The 27758-nt window shown below is 38.9% G+C and overlaps 1 protein-coding gene across 2 annotated transcripts in view; it reads left to right on the top strand.

The window, feature by feature from the left end:
- top2b (DNA topoisomerase II beta) overlaps window positions 1-27758 on the top strand; it is a 205976-nt gene that overhangs the window by 2812 nt on the left and 175406 nt on the right. Inside the window, exons 2-5 of one of the 2 annotated variants that reach the window (XM_079829353.1) lie at window positions 921-1100; window positions 1355-1445; window positions 17638-17701; window positions 18673-18818. In XM_079829353.1, the coding sequence (XP_079685479.1) occupies window positions 921-1100; window positions 1355-1445; window positions 17638-17701; window positions 18673-18818 (481 nt within the window). Of the gene's footprint in view, window positions 1-905; window positions 1101-1354; window positions 1446-17637; window positions 17702-18672; window positions 18819-27758 lie in introns of both variants that reach the window. The other variant, XM_079829352.1, reaches the window with a different exon arrangement.

Genomic DNA, 27758 nt, shown 5'->3' with positions numbered 1-27758 from the left:
AAATAGTTGGGAGAAATCAATGGGAGAATGATATGGTTAGATCTCCATTTTGGTCTTAAAGGGGCAGCATCTAATAAACCTGCTGACGATTGAGCCATTAATGTGAATCAAACAACAAAAGGCAAAGAGAAAATTACTTGCAGCTCTTGTATGTTATGTGATGCTCTTTTCTTTTTTTTATTCTTTGATTAATAAAAAGTTACAAAGAACATTGTGTAATAATATTTCACAATATTTTAGGTTACTGTTTTTTTCTGTATTTTTGATTAAATAAATGCAGGCTTGATAAGCATAAGATACTTTTAGCAAAAACATAAAATAGTATCCAAACTTTACACACACACACAAAACTTTTTTTTATTTTTTACATTTGAGCCCCTGCCCCTTAGGAACTTCTGCACATCCCTGGAGGTTAGTGAAGTAAAATAGGCTATGTAAGCTTTCTGTATGATCTGAATTTCTGCATTTAAACTAATGAAAAGTTTCATTTGGATTTTAATGTTCAAAATGTCCATTTCTATCCACAAAACTTGCCAGAAGTCATGGTTTAAGATGTTATTTTAAAAAAAATTATTCCGGAGGTGCATGCCCCCAGACCCCCCCACGCACCACTTGGTAACAACCTCCGGCACGTAACAGCACCGCTGCTGGAAAAATTTATAGGGGAAACACTGACACTAGTACATACATTTACAGAATTTACAGAGATTATCTATTGCACAAATATATTTGCAAAGCAACTGTTAATCCAGGCCAGATAATTCACCAAATATTTCAGATACCTTTTGTTTCTGTAAAATAATTCCAACATCAAAAGCAATTAAAAGGTTCGCAAACTTTTTGAGAGAACCACTTGATAGCCGTGGACAAGTTTAACAAAGTTGCATGGATGTATCTAACAACAGACCCTCTTTGACAAGAACAATGGGGCGAAGAAAGAGGAAGTGAACGGCCGGGGAGATGCAGGGAAGAGTGAGGCGGTCAAGAAAGAGAGCTCTAAGAAGATGTCAGTGGAGAGGATCTACCAGAAGAAGACTCAGCTCGAACACATCCTCCTCCGTCCAGACACCTATATCGGCTCTGTGGAACCCGTCACTCAGGTAAGAGAATTAGAAGATTAGAGATTCAGTCTAAAATTTTGGCTGACATTCAAGAACATGTGAACCTGACCTTTATAATGAAACTCATTTTAAGACAGAAACAAGTTTTTGAAATTTAGCATATTTTGCTAATTGTAGTAAAGTCACTGTTGAAGTAAATATTAAACTGACTAATTGACTTCTTCAAAGCTTCAGTGTCATCAAATGGATTTTAATTTCTTTACATAATACTCAAGTGATTGTGTGTTCTACAGCAAATGTGGGTTTTTGATGAAGAAATTGGAATGAACTTGAGGGAGATCACGTTCGTCCCTGGATTATATAAAATCTTTGATGAGATCCTTGGTAAGATTTCTGTTATGTTCCTTTCAGTGAAAAAAAAAATTATGATTGCTTTGTGATCATTTATTTCACTTCATTGTTCAGTAGTCTTCATTAAACTAGATTTATAGCATTTTACTATCTTTATAAGTCACGTTTTTCATGTTATTCAGCCATTATGTTTTGCCTCTCAGTTTTGCAATCCTTTCTTGTCTCGCAACTTGCAGGTTCTCTTTCGAGAGTACTCTCGTATTGCGTTTTGCTAAACGATGCGTTTGGCTAAACGCCATGGGGGAATTTCCTTTCCTCGAGATTTTGAAGCAGATTTTTATCCTAAAAATACCATGTAAAACGGAGTGCAGCTGCACAGCTCTCAGCAGGAAGCAGCTGCGTGCTGATTGGTTCTGCCGCTGCAACTGCAGGAACCTATGGCGAGACCGCTGGGTGGGACGGACCAATCAGGTTCCTCTAATATTCCCGCCACAAGGGGCAGCAGAATTTGCATAGCCAAGGGTATAAAAGAACCTGTCTCGCCAGGTTTGTCAGATTATTTCTACTCAGCGACTCACCTCGCTGAGCTCTGGATTGAAGCCTGCCGTCGAAACGCTACCAGCGGAACTCCCTGCAGCCCTGAGGACGCCGGATTCCCGCCTGGTCTCCGCCTTCAGCCGCCTGCTGTTCCAGCAGCGCCATCCGGCGTTAAAATATCCTTTATACTGTGTCTATGTGTGTGTGTGTGTGTGTGTGTGTTGCCGCTGCAACGCCACTTCTAAGAGCTTAAAGCTCTCCCCACACTTCTCTCGCGTTCGTCACGCTTGTGATGCACCGCGGACAGAGAACGCTATGCTTCCGCCGCGCTAAATAGCGGCGTGGACATACGGAGCTCTCCTCTTCTCTCGCTTCCGCCGCGCTGATAAGCGCTGCGGACAGAGAATGCTATACTCCCGCCACGCTAATGGCGCCGCGGACATACATAGCTGTCCCCTTCTCTCGCTTCCGCTGCGCTGATAAGCGCCGTGGACAGAGAATGCTATACTCCCGCCGCGCCGACATACAAAGCTGTCCCCTTCTCTCGCTTCCGCTGCGCTGATAAGCGCCGTGGACAGAGAATGCTATACTCCCGCCGCGCTAATGGCGCCGTGGACATACAGAGCTCTCCTCTCTTCACTCTTCCTCCTTTCTCGCTCCCTCCGCTCTGAAAATTGCCGCGGACAGAGAATGCTATACTTCCACCGCGCTGAGAAGCACCACGGACAGAAGACGAGTGAACTCAAGCCTAAGCACTCCTCACTCTTCTTCCTTTCTACTCTTCTTCTTCTCTTGCTCCCGCCGCTCTGATAATGGCCGCGGACAGAGAATGCTAGAGTAGACGAGCGAACTCAGGCTTGTGGATATATCGAGAATGCGGCTTACGTCACAGCTGTTCTCGCTGCAGCGCGCGCTTGCTGCCAAGGGAGTTATAAAGCTGCCTTATGGCAGCGCGCACACTCTCTCCACAGCGCGCGTTCGCTGACTCTCCGTCTAGAGCATAACGGTGTCGTAAAATGGCTGCCAAGCCTGCGCCCTTTTTTCACTTTATCACTTCTCCCAGTCCCCTCTATTCAGGCGGTTGGAGTGGTTCAACACTGTAGGTAATGTGTCCACTACATAGTGTGCACTCCTGCATAAGCACTGTTAATTCAGCACCACAAAATCACTCAATAAATCCGATATTCTCCCAGTTACCTTGGTTCAGGTGACTGCAGATGTAAATATTGCAATTAACTAGCCTGTGGTCAAACAAGCTCGATTGCACACTAACGCTGTTATGCGTTTACCTCTGTGAACTCGCTCACCGGCTTACGGCGGTGTACTCTAGTACTCTAGAGGACTCTAATGTAAGTGGCGCCCACTACACATTGCACGCCACCACACATTATTTACAATGAATCAGAGCTTTTTCTAGTGGCCAGGCAGACCCGCGCCTGCAGAGCACGCGCTATCCATGACTGCCAGAGCCCTGCCGCTGAGTGTGCACGTGGACTAATCTGGCAAGAATGCGTCCACTTTTCAGTCTGCACAACTAGGGAGGTGAGGCACACGCCCACTTCAGGTGTGCTCCGACTAACATAACACTATCCTACACAGTGTTACGAGTTCATCTGTAGGCAGTGTGCCAACATCAAAGTTGTACCCCTACACTCAAGCACTTCCCTATGTTCCCCAGCTCCCTGCACTCAGGCGGCTGGAAACATTATTCCCACAGTCTACGAGCCCGTGAGCAAACGCGCTCTCCTGTACTCAAACACAATCTCCTTGGTAAGCACCACTTCCACGGCGACCCAAATGAAGCCATTCAGTGCATTCAGTGCACCGCCATTCAGTGCACGCGGCCTCTCACAGTGCCACTAGCACAATGCAACCTAACAGGTCCCTGTTACTCAGTGACCCGCCCCACAAATTAATTCAACCCCTGGCTTCGCAGGCCGAGGCCTGGCAGGCTATTCCCGGCATTTCGACATGGGTGTTGAACATAATAAAACAAGGTTACTCGCTACAGTTTGCTCGCAGACCACCGTGCTTTGGCACCGTGGTGAGAAGCGACATGAGTCACGTGCTTCGAACAGAAATATCAAAACTGTTAATAAAGAGAGCGTTGGAAACCTAGCCTGGATGCCAGCCGAACTTAGCCCCGCCCACAAAATTTTTACACGGGCAGTTCGGTCTGGACTTGATCCGTAGAGGAGTAATTATGCCCGAACAGAAACTGTTCGGACCAATGAAATTGTCAGGGCGGGCTTTAGACGATGATGGACAGATGATAAACAGTAACGTAATCATCCACGTCATCAAAGGCGCTTGGGTTGAATCTGTTCTAATCCTAAACGGAGAACTTGTTCGTATATGCTTTCACCTTTACTATTTCTCTCAGAAATGATGATCGTGTTGGTAAGTACTCTGTGTATCCTTTTTTTACAACACCAGCAAAGATCGTTTACACTCATCTTTTTCTTCTAACTTATTCCAGCGTGCGTGCAGGTACAGGGTTGCCAAGTCTTGACAACAAAACCCGCCCAATTGCTAACATTCCTCAAAACTAGCCAAAAACAAGCCCAATAGCTTTCCAGGGGGGTTCTCCGGGGAAAAAAGGCATTTGGGGGGTAAAATATGTGTTATTTTGGCAGGGCTGGCAGCTAAAATTCACATTCCTGGGTCTGTATATCACATAATTGGGGTCGCTTTAACCCGCGGACTTGGCAACACAGAGCAGTTGAGTTCTGTTGACATTTGACAACTAACGTTATGCGTCGCTCCGTTGCTCTGATTGGTTGTAGGTCTATCCAATTGAGGTCTTTCCTGGTTCGGTTGAAACACGCCCCATAATCACAGCCCAACGGAGCAGTATCAGACTCATATTCTGACTAGAATTGAGTATGACGACGTCAGGCTATTGGAAACCATGCACCCCTCACAAAGCGAGTCAGGCTTTTAAAGTCGCTACTTCCTTGTACCAAAAAATGACGGTGGTCTCAGGCCCATTCTAGATCTCAGATATCTGAACAAGGCCCTTATGAAGCGCCCGTTCAAAATGTTGAAAATTTAACAAATCTTCGCGCACATTCGCCCGGGAGATTGGTTCTTCACTGTAGATCTAGAGGATGCCTATTTCCACACCCAAATAGCCCCTCATCACAGGCCATTCTTGAGATTCGCCTTCGAGGGGAAAGTTTACCAATACAGGGTGCTACCCTTTGGTCTATCTCTGGCTCCCCGCACGTTTACGAAGTGCATGGAAGCGGCGCTAACCCCGCTGAGGCTTCGGGGAATGAGAATTCTCAACTATCTCGACGACTGGCTCATAATAGCTCAGTCAGAGATACAGTTATTGAACCACAAATCTTGGCTTCTCAACCATTTGAAATGCTTGGGCCTCAGAATCAATGTGGCAAAGAGCTCATTGTCTCCCACACAGAACATTTTGTTTCTGGGAACAGTGTTAGACTCACAACAAATGAAAGCGCGACTGACGTCACAACGCGCGCTCTCTGTTCGGAACTGAGCAGTTTACCTCAGCTCCGGTGTATACACTCCTCTCAAACACTTTCAGAGGATGATAGGTCTCATGGCCTCGGCGGTGCCAGTCCTCAGACTAGGTCTGTTACACATGCGCCCTCTCCAGCGCTGGCTGAATTGCCGTGTTCAAGCTCACGCATGGCTCTCGGGCCGATTACAAATCAAGGTGGACCATAGCTGCGTTGGCTCTGGTTCCTTGGAAAAATCCCGTCTGGTATCAGACGGGCGTGAGTTTGGGCACGGATACGAAGTGGAAAGTTATCTCGACAGATGCATCCAACCTAGGTTGGGGAGCCCTTCACGAGGGCAGGCCAGTCTCCGGTCTCTGGTCAGACTCGGAAAAGAGCCTTCACATAAACTGTCTAGAGATGAAAGCGGTCACACTATCGCTAAGAGCTTTCCTTCCGTACATAAAGCACCACCATGTCCTGATCCGAACGGACAGCAGGTCAGTGGTAGCCTATATAAATTGCCAGGGCGGCCTAAGATCGATTGGTCTGCACACGATGGCGAAAAAAGTCCTAATATGGGCGGAGCACAACCTGAGTTCGCTGAGAGCGACTCATGTGCCAGGCATTCTGAATCTGGGTCCGGACATGCTGTCCAGGGGCAAAGTGTCCCCAGCAGTGTGGTCTCTTCACCCACAAACGATTCAGACAATTTGGGGCATGTTTGGCGAGGCAAAAGTGGATCTTTTCGCCTCACAAGACAATGCTCAATGCCTAATATATTTCTCCAAACACAAGGACGCGCTGGCCCACGAATGGCCCAGCCTTCCTCTTTACGCTTTTCCCCCAATCTCAATGTTACCTCAGGTCATAGAGAGGATCAGGGAGAGCAAATGCGCTGTGCTTTTAATAGCCCCGCTCTGGAGAAATCAACCATGGTTCTCACAGCTAAGTCGGATGTCAGATACAGCCCTGTGGCCAATTCCGCTGAGGAGAGACCTCTTCATGCAGGTGAAACAGCAGATCTGGCATCCCCGTCCCGATCTATGGGCTCTTCATGTCTGGCCCATCAACGGGTACACGAGAACCTCTCTGAAAGTGTATTAAACACTATTTCTGAAGCTAGAGCCCCCGCGACCAGGAGGCTCTATTCAGGCAATGGTCAGTCTTTTCGGACTGGTGTAAAGCACAAAGTCTGATCCCACATAATTGTGAAGTGTCAGAAGTGCTCACTTTTTTACAAGAGCTACTGGACGCGGGTCGTTCCCCCTCCACGCTCAATGTTTATGTGGCTGCTATAGCAGCGTACCACACTCAAGTGAATGGACTGTCAATGGGGAAGAACGATCTTATCGTGTGCTTCCTCAAAGGGGCTAGAAGGCTTCACCCACCTCGCCCCCCTTCAGTCTCTGTATGGTGGAGTACTACAGGTAGAGACTACAGATTGCAAGTCAAAAAGATGAGCATGTCAACCATAGCTAGTTTAAGCCGTGAACGATGAGCCGTCACTGGAATACACAGATACTTTCTTGCCAGCTTGCTCAAAGTGGGGTAGCTCACTTTGTGACACTTCCACCAAGCTAAGGGATCATCTTCGCTGTCAATGGAGGGGGTGACGAGGCAGTTGTTGAGCTCAGCTGTGACGGCATCTACCAGAACCTGTACAGGTGATGTGGTGGTGCTGCTCTTCAGCAGACTCCCCAACGACCTCTTGGCCTTTTTTGATGGAGGTGGGTGTGGTGCTGGGACTGTCTGATCCTGTGGCTCAGTGGCGCTGTTCTGCGAGACCACAGAATAAAAACAAATGGTACATTTGGTCCAGTAAGTTTGAAATTATATGGAATTTTTGTATCCACACTGCTCATAATTTACTTTCAAACATTTTTTTTCCAAAAACATTTACCTTTCTTGTGATTTCTTTCATCTCTGTTTGTACCCTGGTCATGAGAATTGAGATGCGCTCCTCACTAACTTATTTTGTTTTAAATCTTGGATCCACAAAGGATGCCATGTCCAGCAGATCTTCTGTGGCCTGATCCCACTTGGCATTCAGGTACTGGAGGACCTTTGATTTAATGGACTGAGTAAGCTCAGTGTCCTCTTCATCTCGAATCAGAGCTTGAGTGTTCAGAAGATGGAGGACTGGCTTTATAGAAGATACGCTGACATAGCTCTCCCCCGACAGTGCATCGGTGAAGTCCTGCAGGGGAGAAAGGGCTTTGTTGATGGCTTCAAGAACGTCAATGTCCTGCCATGTCGGTACCAAGTGTCTGTGGTTCTTGTCGGTTGAGAGAACCAGAGCCACCGCCTTCTGCTGCTCCAGCACCCTTTCAATCATGTGCTGCTTGGATCCCCATCTGGTTTGGCATTCTGTAACCAGTGCATGCTCTGGAAGGTTGAGCTCCTTCTGTGCCTCTGTCAAAGCTCTCCTCTTCTTCCAGCTGTGAGAAAAGTGGCCCACTATCTTTTTGCACAACTTTGTAGCCTTGTCAATGCCGGTATCATCTTTAATTGCGTTTTCTTAAGATAAAATGAAGTAAAGACAAAATCAAAAAGTTAATATATTACTTTTTCCTAAATAAACACTAAGTCGTCACCAGTGGTGGAAGAAGTATTCAGATCGTTTACTTAGTAAAAGTACTAATACCACACTAGAAATACTCTGGGGACACTACATTTTCAACTAAATATCCAAATAAATCTAATTACTAAACTTAATTAACTAAATTACTGATCTACCCACATTGTCAATGTATGAGAACTGAAATTAGCTAATGACATCAATGTTTTCTCCAGAGTGGCTGTACAGCCGAATAAAATTCTGTTGCATTATTTTCCTGTTTTACATGTGAAGCTGCTTTGAGACAATCTGCATTGAAAAAAAGCACTATATAAATAAAGTTGACTTGACTTGTTACAAGTAAAAGTCCTGCAAAAGTATGCATCATCTTGAAAAATTTATATAAAGTATTAAAAGTTAAAGTACTCAATGCTGAAAAGTCATCACCTTTTATAAAGTGTAAAGGATCCAAACAGTTGTGTTTAAAGTCCCTCAACATTTGTAAGTACAGTACTTGATTAAGTGTACTTATTTACATTCCACCACTGGTCATCACACAAGGCATAATACATTTGTTAGCACTTTGTATCTATTAAAACACGTTATAGCAACAAATAGTGTAACAGAAATAAAGGTTTATTTAAATGGGTCTATCTTTTTAGTTTTATTGAAATGTATTGTATAAAATAAATATATGATTGTGTCAGCTTCAAGATCTATACAATATTATGTCAGTATACACAAATAAAAATCCTATTCCTTTATACATTTAATGAAAGTTAAATAAAACAAATTATTACCAACAGCATTGTGCAACAGGTGCCCAAAGCATTGTAGTCTCTGCCATTTGTTGAGTTCCGCAGCCTTCTTTATATTGCTCCCGTTGTCAGTCGTTATAGCCACCTGATGCTCTGGACGCAAACCCCATGAATCCAGGGCATCCCTCAGGCCAACGGAGATGTTTTGTCCCGTTTATCCTTGGGGAAGTAGGAAGTCTGAAGGCATTTGCTGACGAGTTCGTACTCGTACTCGTTTTGTTGTGCACTGGTGTGTGCGTCGCGTCGAGCCGGCCCGGCAAGTGTGTGTGTATGTGTGTGTGTGGGGACTGTGTGGTAGAGCAAGGGAGAAGTGAGAGAGTGACGGTTAGCTTTGGAGCAAGTAGGAGGTATCCGGTTTTAAATAAATAAATAAATAGATCCGATAAAGAATGTATATACAGTGAAACGTGTCTCGTTTTGTCATAAACAAAATATTGCATAATTATCGCGAGATGTTCGATATAATATCGAGCAACGTGATATCGCGATAACCATATTAAATCGATACATCGTGCACCCCTAATATTAACCCCTTACGGCCCGGTAGTCCGGTCTGGGTTAAGTATTTGTATAAGTCATAAGCACATTCCTTACTTGTCTGGTCGTTCAATATTCCTATTGGCCCGACTCTGTCTGGTCTATATATATATATATTATATATACATATATCTTTGTGTGTTATTTTCATTGAAATAGCCCGACTCAGGTCTGGCTCATATTGGGGACTTCTATGAATATCATATTTACGGGCCCACTTAGGTCGGCCTGGGTATGGTTTCTCCAGGCTATCAGAGCCGTTAAGCGAGCAAGGCGTTTTGCATTGGTCTCCCATAGCGTTTAGCAAAACGCAGCGTTTAGCAAAACGCAATACGAGAGTACTCTCGAAAGGGAACGCTTCGGTTACTTACGTAACCTCGGTTCCCTGAGAAGAGGGAACGAGTATTGCGTTTGCTTGCCGTGCTTTGCTTGCTCAGGGAGTCGCTTCAGTCGATTAACCTGACAAATCTGGCGAGACAGGGTCTTTTATACCCTTGGCTATGCAAATTCTGCTGCCCCTTGTGGCGGGAGTATTAGAGGGACCTGATTGGTCCGTCCTGCCCAGCGGTCTCGCCATAGGTTCCTGTAGTTGCAGTGGCACAGCCAATCAGCACGCAGCTGCTTCCTGCTGAGAGCTGTGCAGCTGATTTGCGTTTTACATTGTATTTTTAGGATAAAAATTTGCTTCAAAATCTTGAGGAAAGGAAATTCCCCCATAGCGTTTAGCAAAACGCAATACTTGTTCCCTCTTCTCAGGGAACCGAGGTTACGTAAGTAACCGAAGCGTTTTAAAGTATTTAAGGGATAGTTCACCCAAAAATGAAAATTATCCCAGAATTTACTCACCCTCAAGCCATCCTAGGTGTATATGACATCCTTCTTTCAGATGAATACAATCTGAATTATACTAACCTAATTTCCAGAGGAGAACTGGCACACCGACTGAGCCTGGTTTCTCCCAAGGTTTTTTTCTCTTATTCTCTATTATGTCACCTGAATGGAGTTTTGGTTCCTTGCCACCGTCGCCCCTGTTGCCTTTGGCTTTTGGCTTGCTCAGTTGGGGACACACTATTTAACTACTACTTTCTATTAAATTCTGTTGCATTATTTTCCTGTTACATTTGTGAAGCTGCTTTGAAACAATCTGCAAACAAAAATTACCCCATGATTTACTCCCCCTTAAGCCATCCTAGGTGTATATGACATTCTTCTTTCAGATTAATACAATGGGAGTTATATTTAAACATATCCTGGCTCTTCCGATCATTATAATGGCAGTGAATGGCAGATCAAAATTTGAAGACCAAAAAAGTGCATCCATCCATTATAAAAGTAATCCAATCCTTTTATAATGGATGAATACACTTTTTTGGGCTTCAAATTTTGGGCTGCCATTATAATAGGGATGCACGATATATCGGCAACATATCGTTATCGGCCGATAAATGATAATTTTTGATGTTACCGTTATCGGTCCGATAAGAAAATTTGACCGATATAGTCAAGCCGATAGATAATGTATTATTTCCTTTTTATTTCCTTTTTTTTCATTAGCAATGGTCATACAGGTCCACTTGCAGCATGTTTTGTCTACTATATATGCGAAGAACGAATGAGGAATAATTTTTACAGAGGTAACGTTAGGCTACTGTCTCAAATACGTTTTCACAGAGCTAATAGGCGTGCTACTGTTGTTTTCCTCAGCGTCCCAGCATAATGACAGAGAAACGGGCTCTGATAATGCATTACTAATGTTAGCAATGACGACTCGCCGGTTTTATTTACCAAACAATTCCTTAACGTTACCTTTTCAATTCAATGACCCACCTCCTCCATCTGCGCTAACCTAACGTTACTTTGCACGAACATGCATATCTTTGTTCGACTGTCATGAATATTTGAAATGTCCATTTACATTAAGTACAAGTTAGCCAAACATAGATGAACCTTACCTGTCCAGGAGAAAATTAGCAACGTTGGCATCAGTCTTCAAATTATTCTTCGTTTTCAGCCGTCTCCATCTTTCAAAGGCATCTCTTATACAAATCCTTGTTTTATTTCGGACACTGTCACAACGTTTTTCTGATTCTTAACGAGGTCATTTAGGTTTTGTAAAGTTAGACATTGTTTATCCAAAAAGTTTGTAGCTGCAGCTGTGTTAACTAGAGCAGAGCTGGCAACCCGAATGCAGAAACACTACTGACTTCGTGATTGGTAGATAGGTGGAGGTTGGCGCTTCAGGTCAAAACACAACATGACAACATCAACATCAGTTGAGGGCTGCAACTTCACTTTTAAAATGACAATATCTTGGCCGGGCAACCGTTGTCAGTGATATAAGTATTTGAAATTAACATGATTTCTTAATGTCTAGTGACATATCAGGGCCATTTTATGATTAATTGAAATACATTTCTTACATACAGTTCCTTTAAAGGTCCCATGGCATGAAATTTTCATTTTATGAGGTTTTTCAACATTAATATGAGTTCCCCTAGCCTGAATATTGTCCCCAAGTGGATAGAAATGTTGATCGGTGTAAAACCGAGTTGTGGCTGTCTTTCTCTGCCTTTGAGAAAATGACAGGCCAGACTAGCCAATCCTGAAGTCTCCTGGTTTGACGTCCAAGCAGGCACGGTTTCCTCCCTTTCCTCCGCCCAGAGAATCTGGCACGCCCATGCAAACGCTCGTCGAGAGATCATTGCATCATTGCTTGTGAACGAGTGAACGCTGGCAGTTTCTCAGTGTTTGGATGTACAAATGAAAACAGAAGTCTTTTTTCAGTTCCTTCTGATCTGTGATCAGTGATTTCTGATGTGTAGCTAATTATTTATTATTCGTGCACACAATGCGGCTTCTCTCTCTCCAGACAGAACGGTGTTTTCGTGTTTTATATCTTGTGAGTCAGTGTTTTTGTACGTCCTCGTCGCGTCTATCGGTTCTAAAATGTGCATACAGTCATGAGTTTCTGCTCAACATCAGCAGAGATAAACCTCACACACGCCGAAGCTCGGCCTTCAACATCCCCGACCCACAGTACTGCATCTGGCCCACAGCGGAGGCACCAAACGCGGCGTGAGATTAAGCAGAAGGGGGGTAAGCTTGAGCATATCCGGGCTAGCCAGCCTAGCCCCACAATAAACTGGATTACATCCGATTACTGCTGTTGTGTCTTTGTTTGCGCTGTGTACTCAACGCGCGTCACTGACGCTTTTATTTTATTTTAAAAATAATGCTATTATCAACACTTACTTTTAACTCGTTCATCTCGACAGCTGTAATGGTACTTTGCATGTGTTACAAAGTTGGTAGAATAATGATGAAGACTCGGTGTGACTGGGACTCGTGTTTATTCAGAACTCTCAGATACAAACACAATAAACTCGCGCTGACTGACAGCGCTCTCATAACTCAGTAGTTACTATAAATAACTTTGTTTGCAATCGCTGAGCTCAGTCTCTGATACATTAGTGATGTCCGGTTCGCGAACGATCTTTCTTTTGAACCAGTTCTTTTTAGTGAACCGAATCAGTTCACCAAATCGGACTGAATCGTTCTAAACGGTTCGCGTCTCCAGTCAGCGCTGATCCATAATTTACTAAAGTTACTAACTTTCTGACATGAGTGACAGTCCCTCCGACTAGAAATAGACTAATAACCTAAAGTATATGCTGTAACTAAAACAGTTCAGACATGCTGAGAACTGATGTGAAGTGAACTCAGGTCCATCCGTCTCCCTGGCAGACACGTGCCTGCTCGTGCCTCGATAAACCACGCCCCCTCCGCTCATATAAAATGCAAAGATGTCAGCCAATCACAACAGTGGGTGTTTTTACTGAAGTCTCACAGCAGACACGCCTCTTGAAGCAGGGCATTCAGCCACAGGGCAAACAGCAGTATAGAAAAAATGCCTTTTATTTCTAAATTATGACATTTTATGATGTAAAAGTCATACTAACAATATAAGTACAGCTCAGGAAACATTATAAAATAATAGAAAAATGCCATGCCATGGGACCTTTAAGTAATGCTGTTCAATAACTTGTTTGCATTATATATTATTTTTATTTTTTTAGGCAATAGAATTTTTGGTAACATTTTACAAATAAGATCTAATTTGTTAATGCATTAACTAACACGAACAAACAGAGAACAATAACCATTGTAATAAAATGTTTGTGTTTATTAACAGTCCATTCACAGTGCATTACCTAATGTTAACAGACACAACTTTGGATATGAAAATGTTGAGATTAACATGCACTAAGATTAATAAATCCTGTTGAAGTATTGTTCATTCATTGTTGGTTAACTAATGCTAACAAAATTAAACCTTATTGTAAAGTGTTACCAATTTTTTTTTTTATAAAGTAAGTTGGCCATAGGAGTGTACAATTAATTTGAAAAGGTAAGGAATCTTACACTGGCTCAAATAGGCTACTGTACTGTATATGTTTGATTTATGTTGAAGTGTTTGGGACATGGCTTTTTATGGTGAGCCTTTTGTTTTTGTAATCAGGCTCTCAAAGTTTATTAAAATTTGTATTTAGATTTATCGGCCAATATATCGGTTATCGGCTTTCAAATATAAAGAATTATTGGTTATTGGTATCGGCCAAAATGTTCATATCGGTGCATCCCTACATTATTATGCTTGGAAGAGCCAGGACATGTTTTAATATACAGTGGGGCAAAAAAGTATTTAGTCATCCACCAATTGTGCAAGTTCTCCCACTTAACCCCTAGGAGTCTGAGCTGTTTTGGGGCCCTTTAGAAGTTTTGACATGCTCTGACATTTGTGTTTTTTTCAGTTGCTTATAAACACATTAATGGCAAAAGTGTAATTACACTGTATTCAGCACAAACTGGGCTACCATAATATCTAAACAACATGTATGTACATGCTTGTGTTTTTGAGAGAAAAATGTTTATGCATGGTTTTTGAGGAAAAAAAAAGTTTTAAAATTAAGGCCTCAAAACACACAATAGATATGTGTCCACAAGACTTTTGACTCATGGGTGTATTTGCCTTGAGTTTTTGCTTTAAACTGATGTGAGAATCATTGAGCCTACTCATTCACATAAAGCAATACGCTGATTTAAAATTTGTAAGACAGTTTACTTCACAAAGCCCGTATGCGAGGAGGCGTGATATCTAATGAATAATGATGGAGATCACCTGAGATTACAAAAAAACATAATATCCTGCATAATGACCTTCATAAAGAGCTGCATAATGAATGAGCTTAATTCAGGTGTGGGACTGAGAGCAACAGGACATATATTATATATTGTACTTATCTAGTAAATGCATCTTGATTTAAGAATGTTTAAATATTTAGACTAGAAACAAGACAAAAATGACAAAAAAGAAGAGCTTTTTTATAAATTTTTTGTACAATTTTTTTATGTTTTTCAAAGTAGTCTCATGCTAAATTTTTTTATAATAAATAATTAAAATTAAGATACAATTTATACAAAACGAAATTCACTTTAAAGAAAGCAATTCACTTTCTACAAAACAAAAAAATAAACTTTCTACAAAACAAAACTCGATATTAACTCGATAAAACAAACTTTGATATTAAATAAAAAAAATAACATTAGGCTATAATATTTAAACATCAGTATAAAGAAAAATACGTTTGACTGGTACTATATTTATAGCATCTGAGCAGACTTTTGCGAATAAAAGCTTAATTGATGTGACACTAGGCTCTTTTACAATAAACACGTTATAATCTGTCCAAAACAGGCCAAATAAATCTTATCTAAACAGTCTTGCGTGTATGACATGCAGCATGATTCATATTTAAACGGTCTTCGTGCGTTTAAAATTCACAGATGCTAACAGAATAAACTTAACAGAATAAAGCCTACCTTACAATCAGCCCTGAAACCGTTGTTTTCAGAAATGAACAGCTTTTCATGAGGAGAATAAATCCAGGATTACTGCTCAACGCGTCTCAAAACGATGTAGCTGAAGTAACGTTACAACGTTGATGTGTGGGCGTTGATGCGGGGATCGTCAGTATTCGAATCTGAAAGAGTGCGTGTTCCGTGGGCGTGGTCACATTAGCGGATAATGAAGTGGCTCGAGAAAGACTGACATCTATCCCTTTTCAACCAGATTACATAAACACAGCATATTTGTTTACGATTTGGTTTACATTGTTTAAAACCTGCCATTTCAACGTTTCTTTAGACATATGTCTTATGTTTGTGAGACAAGTATTCACTAAGCTAGAGTTCCTTTTCTGAAGACTATCTGAATGAACGTCTTTGACAGAGAGGCTGCAGATCACGCATCATGTTTGTTTTCTTTATTTTGCAAAAAGCAAAACATTTTGTTTTTATTGTGACTGTACACAAAAAAAAAGAAACAACAGATTATGATGTATAACACTTGCCTGAATGATAAAAAAACGACAGAGTTGTTTGAGTCTCTTTGGCACTGATAAGAAAACGATTGCGCAGACGCGACCGCCGACTCGAGAGGTTTAAAAAGGTGAGAGAGGCCTGTAATTTTCATCATAGGTACACTTCAAATATGAGAGACAGAATGAGAAAAAAAAACCAGAACAGCACATTGTCTGATTTTTAAAGAATTTATTTGCAAAATATGGTGGAAAATAAGTATTTGGTCAATAACAAAAGTTAATCTCAATACTTTGTTATATACCCTTTGTTGGCAATGACAGAGGTCAAACGTTTTCTGTAAGTCTCCACAAGGTTTTTACACACTGTTGCTGGTAGTTTGGCCCGTTCCTCCATGCAGATCTCTTCTAGAGCAGTGATGTTTTGGGGCTGTCGCTGGGCAACACGGATTTTCAACTCCCTCCAAAGATTTTCTATGGGGTTGAGATCTGGAGACTGGTTAGGCCACTCCAGGACGGTGTGTTTGGAATGCAACTCCGCATTCTTTCTCCTCCAAACACGACAAGTTGAGTTTTTACCAAAAAGTTATATTTTGGTTTCATCTGACCATATGACATTCTCCCAATCCTCTTCTGGATCATCCAAATGCTCTCTAGCAAACTTCAGACGGGCCCGGACATGTACTGGCTAAAGCAGGGGGACACGTCTTGCCCTGCAGGATTTGAGTCCCTGGCGGCGTAGTGTGTTCCTGATGGTAGCCTTTGTTACTTTGTTCCCAGCTCTCTGCAGGTAATTCACTAGGTCCCCCCATGTGGTTCTGCTATTTTTGCTCACCGTTCTTGTGATCATTTTGACCCCACGGGGTGAGATCTTGCGTGGAGCCCCAGATCGAGGGAGATTATCCGTGGTCTTGTATGTATTCCATTTTCTAATAATTGATCCCACAGTTGATTTCTTCACACCAAGCTGCCTACCTATTGCAGATTCAGTCTTCCCAGGCTGGTGCAGGTCTACAATTTTGTTTCTGATGTCTGAGTTTGGAGTCTGACTGTTTGAAGTCGTAGACAGTTGTCTTTTATTCTGATAACGAGTTAAAACAGGTGCCATTAATAAAGGTAGTAACGAGTGGAGGACCGAGGAGCCTCTTAGAGAAGAAGTTACAGGTCTGTGAGAGCCAGAAATCTTGCTTTTTTGTAGGTGACCAATACTTATTTTCCACCATAATTTGCAAATAAATTCTTTAAAAATCAGACAATGTGATTTTCTGGATTTTTTTTTCTCATTCTCTCAATTGGTGGCTGACTAAATACTTTTTTGCCCCAATGTAACTCCGATTGTATTCGTCTGAAAGAAGAATGTCATATACACCTAGGATGACTTAAGGGTGAGTAAATCATGGGGTAATTTTCATTTTGGGGTGGACTATCCCTTTAAGACAGATGTTTTTGTAGGTTGTCTCTTGTAAATTTCAGTAGCAAAAATCACATGCATTTTTAAGCTTTGTTCATTTCTCATTTCAGTGAATCGATTCAAAACAGTTTTTTGCATTACTCAAAAATGTTCACATAAATCTTAGTGTGGCATTTTTTTCATATATTAAAAACTTTTAGCAATATATGCAGTAAAGTAAATATTGCTGTACTAAATAAGTTTAAGTACTATACTATTTTCTGTATTTGATAATTCTGAATGTTTCTGCAGTTTATGTTAACATTTTGCAGTGTAAAATGTTTTTTTTCATATGATTTTGAAATGCATTTTTTTCTTACTATCTATCTACTACTATCACTTGTAGTAATAATATAGATATTATCGCTATTATGATTGTTTTATAGGTAATTGCTATTTTCCAACAAAAGCTAACTAGATGATAAATGTCTGTGATCTTTCATGCTGTAACCAGTGATTTTCTTTATCATCAGTCAATGCAGCTGACAACAAACAAAGAGACAAGAACATGACCACCATCAAAATCAACATCGACCCGTGAGTGCAGCTTTAACAGTCTCATTTACATCTGCTCTGATTAAGGGTTTTGACTCAATGCTATTGTATCAAGTAATTTTGGTGCTGGCAGTTGACTACTGCAGTGGGAAAATGTTGATGTGATTGATTCTTGGGAGAGCATTGGGTGTTATGACACACACACACACACACACACACACACACACACACACACACACACACACACACACACACACACACACACACACACACACACACACACACACACACACACACACACACACACACACACACACACACACACACACACACACACACACACACACACACACACACACACACACACACACACACACACACACACACACACACACACCTGCATTTGTGGTTTATGGGGACTCTCCATAGACATAAGGGTTTTTATACTGATCTTATCATATTTTAAATCCATAACCCTAAACTAACCCCTAAACATAACCCTTACAGAAACCATGCATATGCAAATTAGCCCCGCCTCCACTCTCTCACACCAGCTACTCGGTCAATGTCACTGATTGGTTACAAGGTAGTGTGTGACATCAAATAGACTTGAGATTTCTAACAGCGTCTTTTTTCACTGCAATTTTAAAGAGAAAATACTCAGCAATGGTGTTGACTTATGAATTTGCACATGGTTTGTCTTAAAGCATATTAAAAACACCACATAGACATATAAACAACATTAAAAACTTGATTTTCACCAGAGGGGGGTCTTAAATAGATAGATATCCTTGCAGATTTATTCACTTTCTGTGGATAAATATTTGTATAATGCTAAACTGTCCTAGGCAAGAGATTTGTACACTATCATTTTCTTAAATACAGAAAGAAATATTACAGTTCTCATTTTGAGAGAATTTTAATTTAAATGTATTTGAATAATATTGAAGGAACAGCCTGGAAAACATAATTGTATTCTGCATTGTAATATCTTGTCCTCCTGTTTCTAAAAGAGAGTCCAACACCATTGCCGTGTGGAATAATGGAAAGGGAATTCCTGTTGTTGAACACAAAGATGAGAAGATGTACGTGCCTGCACTCATCTTTGGACACCTCCTCACCTCTAGCAACTATGATGACAATGAGAAAAAAGTCACAGGTAATTCAAGCACACACTATATACTGCAATTATGCAATGGTGCATTTTCCAAAACTCCTCTGTTTTTCTCATGTTCTGCTGGTCATTGAACTTGTTGTCTGTGTCACAGAATGGTCAAGCAGGTTAGCGGATTGACTAGTGTTGCACAGTTAATCATATTTAACACAATCAATTGTAAATTATACATTTGATTAACAATAGTGCAGTATTGGTGTGCCCGCAAATGATTTTATCAGAATAGATTGGTGAATAGATAGACAAAATAGATTGGTGTTTATGCCTTAAACTGGCTTTAATTAAGCCTTGTTAATTCTTGACATTTCCTCATTCAGGCAAGGGTGATTTTTGCAGTGTGGCTCAAGCTGAACAGATGCTGAACACAGTGTGAGACAAAAATGCATTATAAACCTATTTATCAATATGATCTTTTGCACTATAGATAGGAAGCAGAACAAAATACAGAAATGAAGCTGACTCACTCTGGAAGATTAAACAAGTTATATTCTAAGTGTTATGCATGAGCAGGAAGGAGGACAAGGGACAATCCAGAAAAAACAAAGCACACACACACACACACACACACACACACACACACACACACACACACACACACACACACACACACACACACACACACACACACACACACACACACACACACACACACACACACACACACACACACACACACACACACACACACACACACACACACACACACACACAAACAAACAAAGATAATCCAAACCAGGGATAGGAACATAATCCAAACAGGGGAGCCAGAGACAAAATCCAAACGAGAAACCAGGTAGCTTACACAAAGTGTGAAGACATGTAAGAACAATGACCGACAAAAGCCCTATTTGCACGGGATTAGTATTATCTGGGGACCTCGTGTGATTTAGAAATTACTCCCCCACATCTGAATCTTGCGTGGCACATTCGCAAGGGTTAAGCAAGCCTGTGATTTTACTCGATCAGGTTGGACTTATCTCCCGGATATGATGTCAAGACTTGTAAATGTTTTTTCGTTTTAGATATAGCTGTATGAAATTATAAACAGTCGTATAGATATCATTTTGATTATTTTATAGTAATAAAAATAATTTAGTTCAGTTAGAGAACAGACGCTACAGTTAAAAACTGAACTATAATAACAATACACGGCGGACCAAGATTCAGTTTCAAACCTAAATGTAAAAGCGCCCATTTAAGCGAGTTTGTCATTGTACTGTTCTGTTTTTGTGTTTTTCATTAAGAATAATATTAAACACACCATTCAAGCAATTTACTCCAGTGTTTCCCCTAGAATTTTTTCCAGCAGCGGTGCTGTTACGTGCCAGAGGTTGTTACCAAGCCACTCGTCGGGGGGTACGGGGGCATGCACCTCCGGAATAAAAAGAAAACCTTAAACCATGACTTCTGGCAAGTTTTGTGGATAGAAATAGACATTTTGAACATTAAAATCCAAATTAAGCTTTTCATTAGTTTAAAAGGTGACTAGCTTATAGCCTATTTTACTTCAATAACCTGCAGGGACGTGCAGAAAGTTCCTAAGGGGCAAGGGCTCAAATGTAAGAAAGGGGCAATATGTAAAAAAAAAAAAAAAAAAGTGTTTGGATACTATTTTATGTTTTTGCAAAAAGTATCATGCTTATCAAGCCTGCATTTATTTAATCAAAAATATCGGAAAAAAAACAGTAGCCTAATATTATGAAATATTATTACATGATATTTTTTTAAAATCTTTTTATTAATCAATATATATATATATATATATATATATATATATATATATATATATATATATATATATATATATATGATTAATAAAAAGGTACAAAAAAAACCTTATATATATACCTATATATATATATATATATATATATATATATATATATATATATATATATATATATATATATATATATGATTAATAAAAAGGTACAAAAAAAAAATCATCACATATCATACAAGAGCTGCAAGTAATTTTCTCTTTGCCTTTTGTTGTTTGATTCACATTAATGGCTCAATCGTCACCAAGTTTATTAGATGCTGCCCCTTTAAGACGCAGATCTAATATCATTCTCCCTTTTACGCCCATTTAAGCTAAACTGTGGCTGTGTTCGAAATCGCCCCCTATACCCTTAAATAGGGCACTATTTGAGTGAACATCCATTTTTAGTGGTGTCCGAAACAATAGTGGACATTTTTGAGTGCACTCATTCAATCCCACCATGCACCGCAATAACAAGTGTACAGTAGATGTATGCGCTGGAGAATATGCTTGTTCGATGCCCGATCGGCGTATGACAGCAAATCCCGCGAGAGCATTTCGAGAGCAAACGAGAAACAACTCCTTATGCTTTTGAATCGTTCTCTCACTCAACCAGACGGTGTACTCTCAACGCACTGTGAGAGCCGCGCCCTGAATGAATTAACTTAGCGCTGTCCGATTCGCCCTATGTACCCTCATTCTCCATTACTCCACTACTCCAAAAACGAGCCAACAAGCTTAAAGTTAACCCTATAACTCTTTACTTGAGTGGCACTGAACTTACTTGGAAAGGGGAATAATAAAGTAACTAATAAGCATTTAATTAAAAAAATAACAAATATTTGTATATAGTATAATATATATATATATATATATATATATATATATATATATATATATATATATATATATATATATATATATAGTATAGTAGGCCTATATATTTCATACTTTATAGTAGGCTACTATTTATATTATGGGCGTCAGAAGCAAAAAAATTTCGGTGGGTCCTTTAACAGAAACATGTTACTGGAGTAGATGCAATTTACAAAAAATATATTTAAATATATCAGCTTGTTTAAACGTCTGGTTGAGGAAGACACAGCTACGGAATACACAATCCTCGTCAGCGACAATAGTGTAGGGGTAAGACGCATGACGTTAAGATTTGACGCAAATTGACAAAAAAACCCATGAACAATGGGAACAAAACGCTTTCAAATAAAAGTCCATAAAACAAAACCAAGAACGACAAATTAAAGGCAACATGTTAACACTAAGGTTTACAATCAAAATAAAATCCATTCAAATGTACATATTTCAGTTATATGACAAATTATTAATTAAATGGAATAATCTTTTAAATGGTGTGTCATGTTAATATCATAACAGCTCTTCAGAATAAAGTGTAGACTGTAAAGGGATGTGCAGTCTGCTTTTATTAATATTATATTTGTGACAGGGGAAATTACAAGATCATCATCCAGTTACTTTGACACCCTCAAGTAGCAAAGAATTTTAGAGAATACATTTTTATGTACAGTGGGGCAAAAAAGTATTTAGTCAGCCACCAATTGTGCAAGTTCTCCCACTTAAAAAGATGAGAGAGGCCTATAATTTTCATCATAGGTAGACTTCAACTATGAGAGACAGAATGAGAAAAAAAATCCAGAAAATCACATTGTCTGATTTTTAAAGATTTTATTTGCAAATTATGGTGGAAAATAAGTATTTGATCACCTACAAAAAAGCAAGATTTCTGGCTCTCAAAGACCTGTAACTTCTTCTTTAAGAGGCTCCTCTGTCATCCACTCGTTACCTGTATTAATGGCACCTGTTTGAACTCGTTATCAATATAAAAGACACCTGTCCACAACCTCAAACAGTTAGACTCCAAACTCAGACATCAGAAACAAAATTGTAGAACTGCACCAGGCTGGGAAGACTGAATCTGCAATAGGTAAGCAGCTTGGTGTGAAGAAATCAACTGTGGGAGCAATTATTAGAAAATGGAAGACATACAAGACCACGGATAATCTCCCTCGATCAAAATGGGGGATCATTGGGGTCAAAATGATCTCAAGAATGGTGAGCAAAAATCCCAGAACCACATGGGAGGACCTAGTGAATTACCTGCAGAGAGCTGGGACCAAAGTAACAAAGGCTACCATCAGGAACACACTACGCCGCCAGGGACTCAAATCCTGCAGGGCCAGACGTGTCCCCCTGCTTTAGCCAGTACATGTCCGAGCCCGTCTGAAGTTTGCTAGAGAGCATTTGGATGATCCAGAAGAGGATTGGGAGAATGTCATATGGTCAGATGAAACCAAAATATAACTTTTTGGTAAAAACTCAACTTGTCGTGTTTGGAGGAGAAAGAATGCTGAGTTGCATTCAAAGAACACCATACCTACTGTGAAGCATGGGGGTGGAAACATCATGCTTTGGGGCTGGTTTTCTGCAAAGGGATCAGGACGACTGATCTGTGTAAAGGAAATAATGAATGGAGCCATGTATCGTAAGATTTTGGGTAAAAACCTCCTTCCATCAGCAAGGGCATTGAAGATGAAACGTGGCTGGGTCTTTCAGCATGACAATGATCCCAAACACGCCGCCCAGGCAACGAAGGAGTGGCTTCGTAAGAAGCATTTCAAGGTCCTGGAGTGGCCTAGCCAGTCTCCAAATCTCAACCCCATAGAAAATCTTTGGAGGGAGTTGAAAGTCCGTGTTGTACAGCGACAGCCCCAAAACATCACTGCTCTAGAAGAGATCTGCATGGAGGAACGGGCCAAACTACCAGCAACAGTGTGTAAAAACCTTGTGGAGACTTACAGAAATGTTTGACCTCTGTCATTGCCAACAAAGGGTATATAACAAAGTATTGAGATGAACTTTTGTTATTGACCAAATACTTATTTTCCACCATAATTTGCAAATAAATTCTTTAAAAATCAGACATTCTGTCTCTCATAGTTGAAGTGTACCTATGATGAAAATTACAGGCCTCTCTCATCTTTTTAAGTGGGAGAACTTGCACAATTGGTGGCTGACTAAAAACTTTTTTGCCCCACTGTATGTGGTGTGTACCTACTTAACCATATTTTTGGGACACATTTGAATGCCAAAGAGACAAAACCTCCCTTTGGGAAGTCCCCATTCGTAAAACTGTACAATATATGTGTATATGTGTATATTTTTTCATGTGGGATCAAAATAAGATAAGCAAAAGTTACAAACTTTCTTTGAATTTATTTAAAATGTATTGTCAGTATTGCGCTTGCAGATCACGCGGGTAGGGTACTTTTTTACTGTGCGTGCGTGTGTGTGTGTATGGATGACCATGTCTGTCAGCCATCACCGAAGAGCATTTTTGACCCAGGAAAAACCCTGAAGAAGCGTTTGGTTGAGCTTAATAAGCTAGCAAAGCGCTGCCGTTATACCGGCTGTTGTTCATTCTCTTCAGTTTCAGCTCAAACACATATTTCATGCTCGACATGATTATTTCAAATTTATTTATTAGGATAAACCCCTTGAGATGCACCATCTCGTTTTCGAGGGGGTCCTAAAATACATCACAACCATCACAAAAGAATCAAATAAACAAAACAAAACAAAAATACAGTTATACATAGCAATATTTAGACAGACCACAAACAAACGCACAAAAAAAAAAAAAAAAAAAAAAAAAAAAAATATATATATATATATATATATATATAGAACCTTACAACCGCCATATAGTCAAACAGACAAATACATTTCATAATGTATATACGTGGTTTACAAAATAATAATACAATTAATTTAAGTATAGTATACACTGTGTCATCATCATACATTACAAGAGCAGTCAATCACAAGGTAAGAAGACAGGGTATGCTTAAACATCCCAAATGAAGTGACGGATCTAATATCAGAAGGTAAGTTATTCCAATCTAAAATAGCTTTAAACATAAAAGCTCTCTTGCCAACTGATTTCTTAACACGGGGGACAGAAAAGTAAAGCTGAACAGAGTGCCTCAGTTGATAATTTGAAGTAATTGGAACAAAAAACTGTTTTAAATAAGAAGGATAATTGAAATGAATACATTTGAATATTAGTTGAAGCCAATGAATTTGTCTTCTTATATTTAGAGATGGCCAATTTAGGGCGTTATACATTGTGCAATGATGCGTAAGAAAGGGACATCCGAGAACAAATCTGCACAGCCTATTGTATGCTGTTTTAAGACGACAAAGGTCTGATTTTACAGAGTTTTGATAAACGACATCACAGTAGTCAAAAATCGGAAGTATAAGTTGAGAGGCAAGTTTCTTGCGCACACTCTGAGTAAAGCAGTTACGAGATCGATAAAGAACATTAATTCCATAGTTGACTTTACGTAAAACATGATCAATATGTGGTTTGAAAGACAGCTCAGAGTCAAGCCATACACCCAGATATTTAAATTTTTCAACTTGAAGCAGAGGGGTACAGTCAGAGCAAGTTATTGTACAAGAATCGGGTTCAAGTTTAAGTTTCTGTCTGGTACCAAAAATCATAAGATACGATTTAGTTTTATTAAGCAATAATTTGTTAGACAAAAGCCAATCTTGTAGAATTTTGAAATCATATTAAATCATATGAAATCATATAACCATCATATATCATGATGGTTTAGAGACGGTCATATTCTTTTTAGATAGGCTATTTCTTTCTCAGAATCATTGATATTAGTAATGCAGCAGTGCTATACTGGTCTCATATTTTTTAACAGTAGACCTATAGTTTATTTAAAGTTGTTTTTCGTTATGAGTTCGAAAACGCGCAGTGATGTCTGTAAACACTTCGATCATGAATAATAAAATGAAGTGCATGATGTGCAGAGTCAATCTGTCAAAGCATTATAATGAGAACACGATTTTAATAAAATGTTGCTTCTGTGTGCTTTCGTTGTCCGTGTATCAGCGTTGTTAAGGGAAGAGCGCATTCTGTTCCGTTTCAAACCCTTCGCCTGTAAAATCTAGCACGCTGAAGTTCACGTGCGCATTCACGTCCTTTTGTGTTGATTTATGTCGTAATAGGTTCATAATAATCTTCATATTAATATTGATATAGGGTGCGTTTGGTTGAGTTTATTAACCAGCTAGCAAGCTCTGCAGGGTGGTGTTATTTCACAGTTTCAGCTCAAAGGCAATGCTCGATATTGTTGACTTGGTTATTTGAGACGGTCATTTTATAAAGATGTTTCTTTTTCAAAGACATTTATGCATCATAATCTAGCAGTTATTTTTTGTTTTATATGTTCATGTTTTCATATACCTGTTTTCATGTCACTTGTATTTGTCAACAACCATTTTCATAACAGGTTCATTATCTCAATGATGGACAAGCCCCGCCCCCTGCACAAGCCCCGCCCCCGAGTACTCGAGTACTCGTTTTTGAGACCTATCGATGATCGAAATGAGAAATTGACAAAAATGCCCATCCCTAATATATATATGTATATATATATACATATATATATGTATATATATATATACATATATATATGTATATATATGTGTATATATATATATATGTATATATATGTATATATATATATGTATATATATATATATATATATATATATATATATATATATGTAAATATATGTATGTATATATATGTATGTATATATATATATGTATATATATGTATGTATATATATGTATATATATGTATGTATATATATGTATATATATGTATGTATATATATGTATATATATGTATATATATATATGTATGTATATATATGTATGTATATATATGTATGTATATATATGTATGTATATATATGTATGTATATATATGTATGTATATATATGTATGTATATATATGTATATATATGTATGTATATATATGTATATATATGTATGTATATATATGTATATATATGTATATATATATATGTATGTATATATATGTATGTATATATATGTATGTATATATATGTATGTATATATATGTATGTATATATATGTATGTATATATATGTATGTATATATATGTATATATATATATGTATGTATATATATGTATATATATATATATATGTATGTATATATATGTATATATATATATATGTATGTATATATATGTATATATATATATGTATGTATATATATGTATATATATATATATGTATGTATATATATGTATATATATATATATGTATGTATATATATGTATATATATATATGTATGTATATATATGTATATATATATATGTATGTATATATATGTATATATATATATGTATGTATATATATGTATATATATATATGTATGTATATATATGTATATATATATATGTATGTATATATATGTATATATATGTATGTGTATATATATATGTATATATATGTATGTGTATATATATGTATATATATGTATGTATATATATGTATATATATATATATATATATATATATATATATATATATATATATATATATATATATATATATATATATATATATATATATAAATTAGGGATGCACGATATATTGGCAACATATCGTTATCGGCCGATAAATGATTATTTTTGATGTTATCGTTATCGGTCCAATAAGAAAATTTGACCGATATAGTCAAGCCGATAGATAATGTATTATTTCCTTCAGCTGAGACGGACGCGCTGTCCACCATGAGGGGTTTGAATTGCTCTAAATATGTTTGGAATCACTTCGAAAAGGAAAATACAGTTATGTGCAACATGTGCAGCGCAAGTCTTCTATAATCTACATAAAATGATAATGAGAATAGAATAGGCTGTAAAAGAGCGTTGTGTTTCAGCGCGTTTGTTGAGGGAAGAGCGCGCCCACGGAGTTACACCTTCATGACGAGCACAGTCAAGTTCGCTTGTGCATTCACAGCCTTTTGTGCCATTGTAAGTTGTAATATTATATTTATTATTATTCTGTGTATGTAATATCATATAGGATGCGTTTGGTTGAGTTAATAAACGATGCAGTAAAGCACTTCATTGTACCGGTCTTTAGCTTCAGCGCGCGCCCACGGAGTTACACCTTCATGACGAGCACAGTCAAGTTTGCTTGTGCATTCACAGCCTTTTGTGCCATTGTAAGTTGTAATATTATATTTATTATTTTGTGTATATAATCCCATATAGAATGCGT

This window comes from Gobio gobio (genome assembly GCF_949357685.1).
Source record: "Gobio gobio genome assembly, chromosome: 11".
Lineage (NCBI taxonomy): Eukaryota > Metazoa > Chordata > Actinopteri > Cypriniformes > Gobionidae > Gobio > Gobio gobio.
The sequence above is the reverse complement of the archived record's forward strand: the minus strand, read 5'-3'. Positions and strand labels throughout refer to the sequence as shown.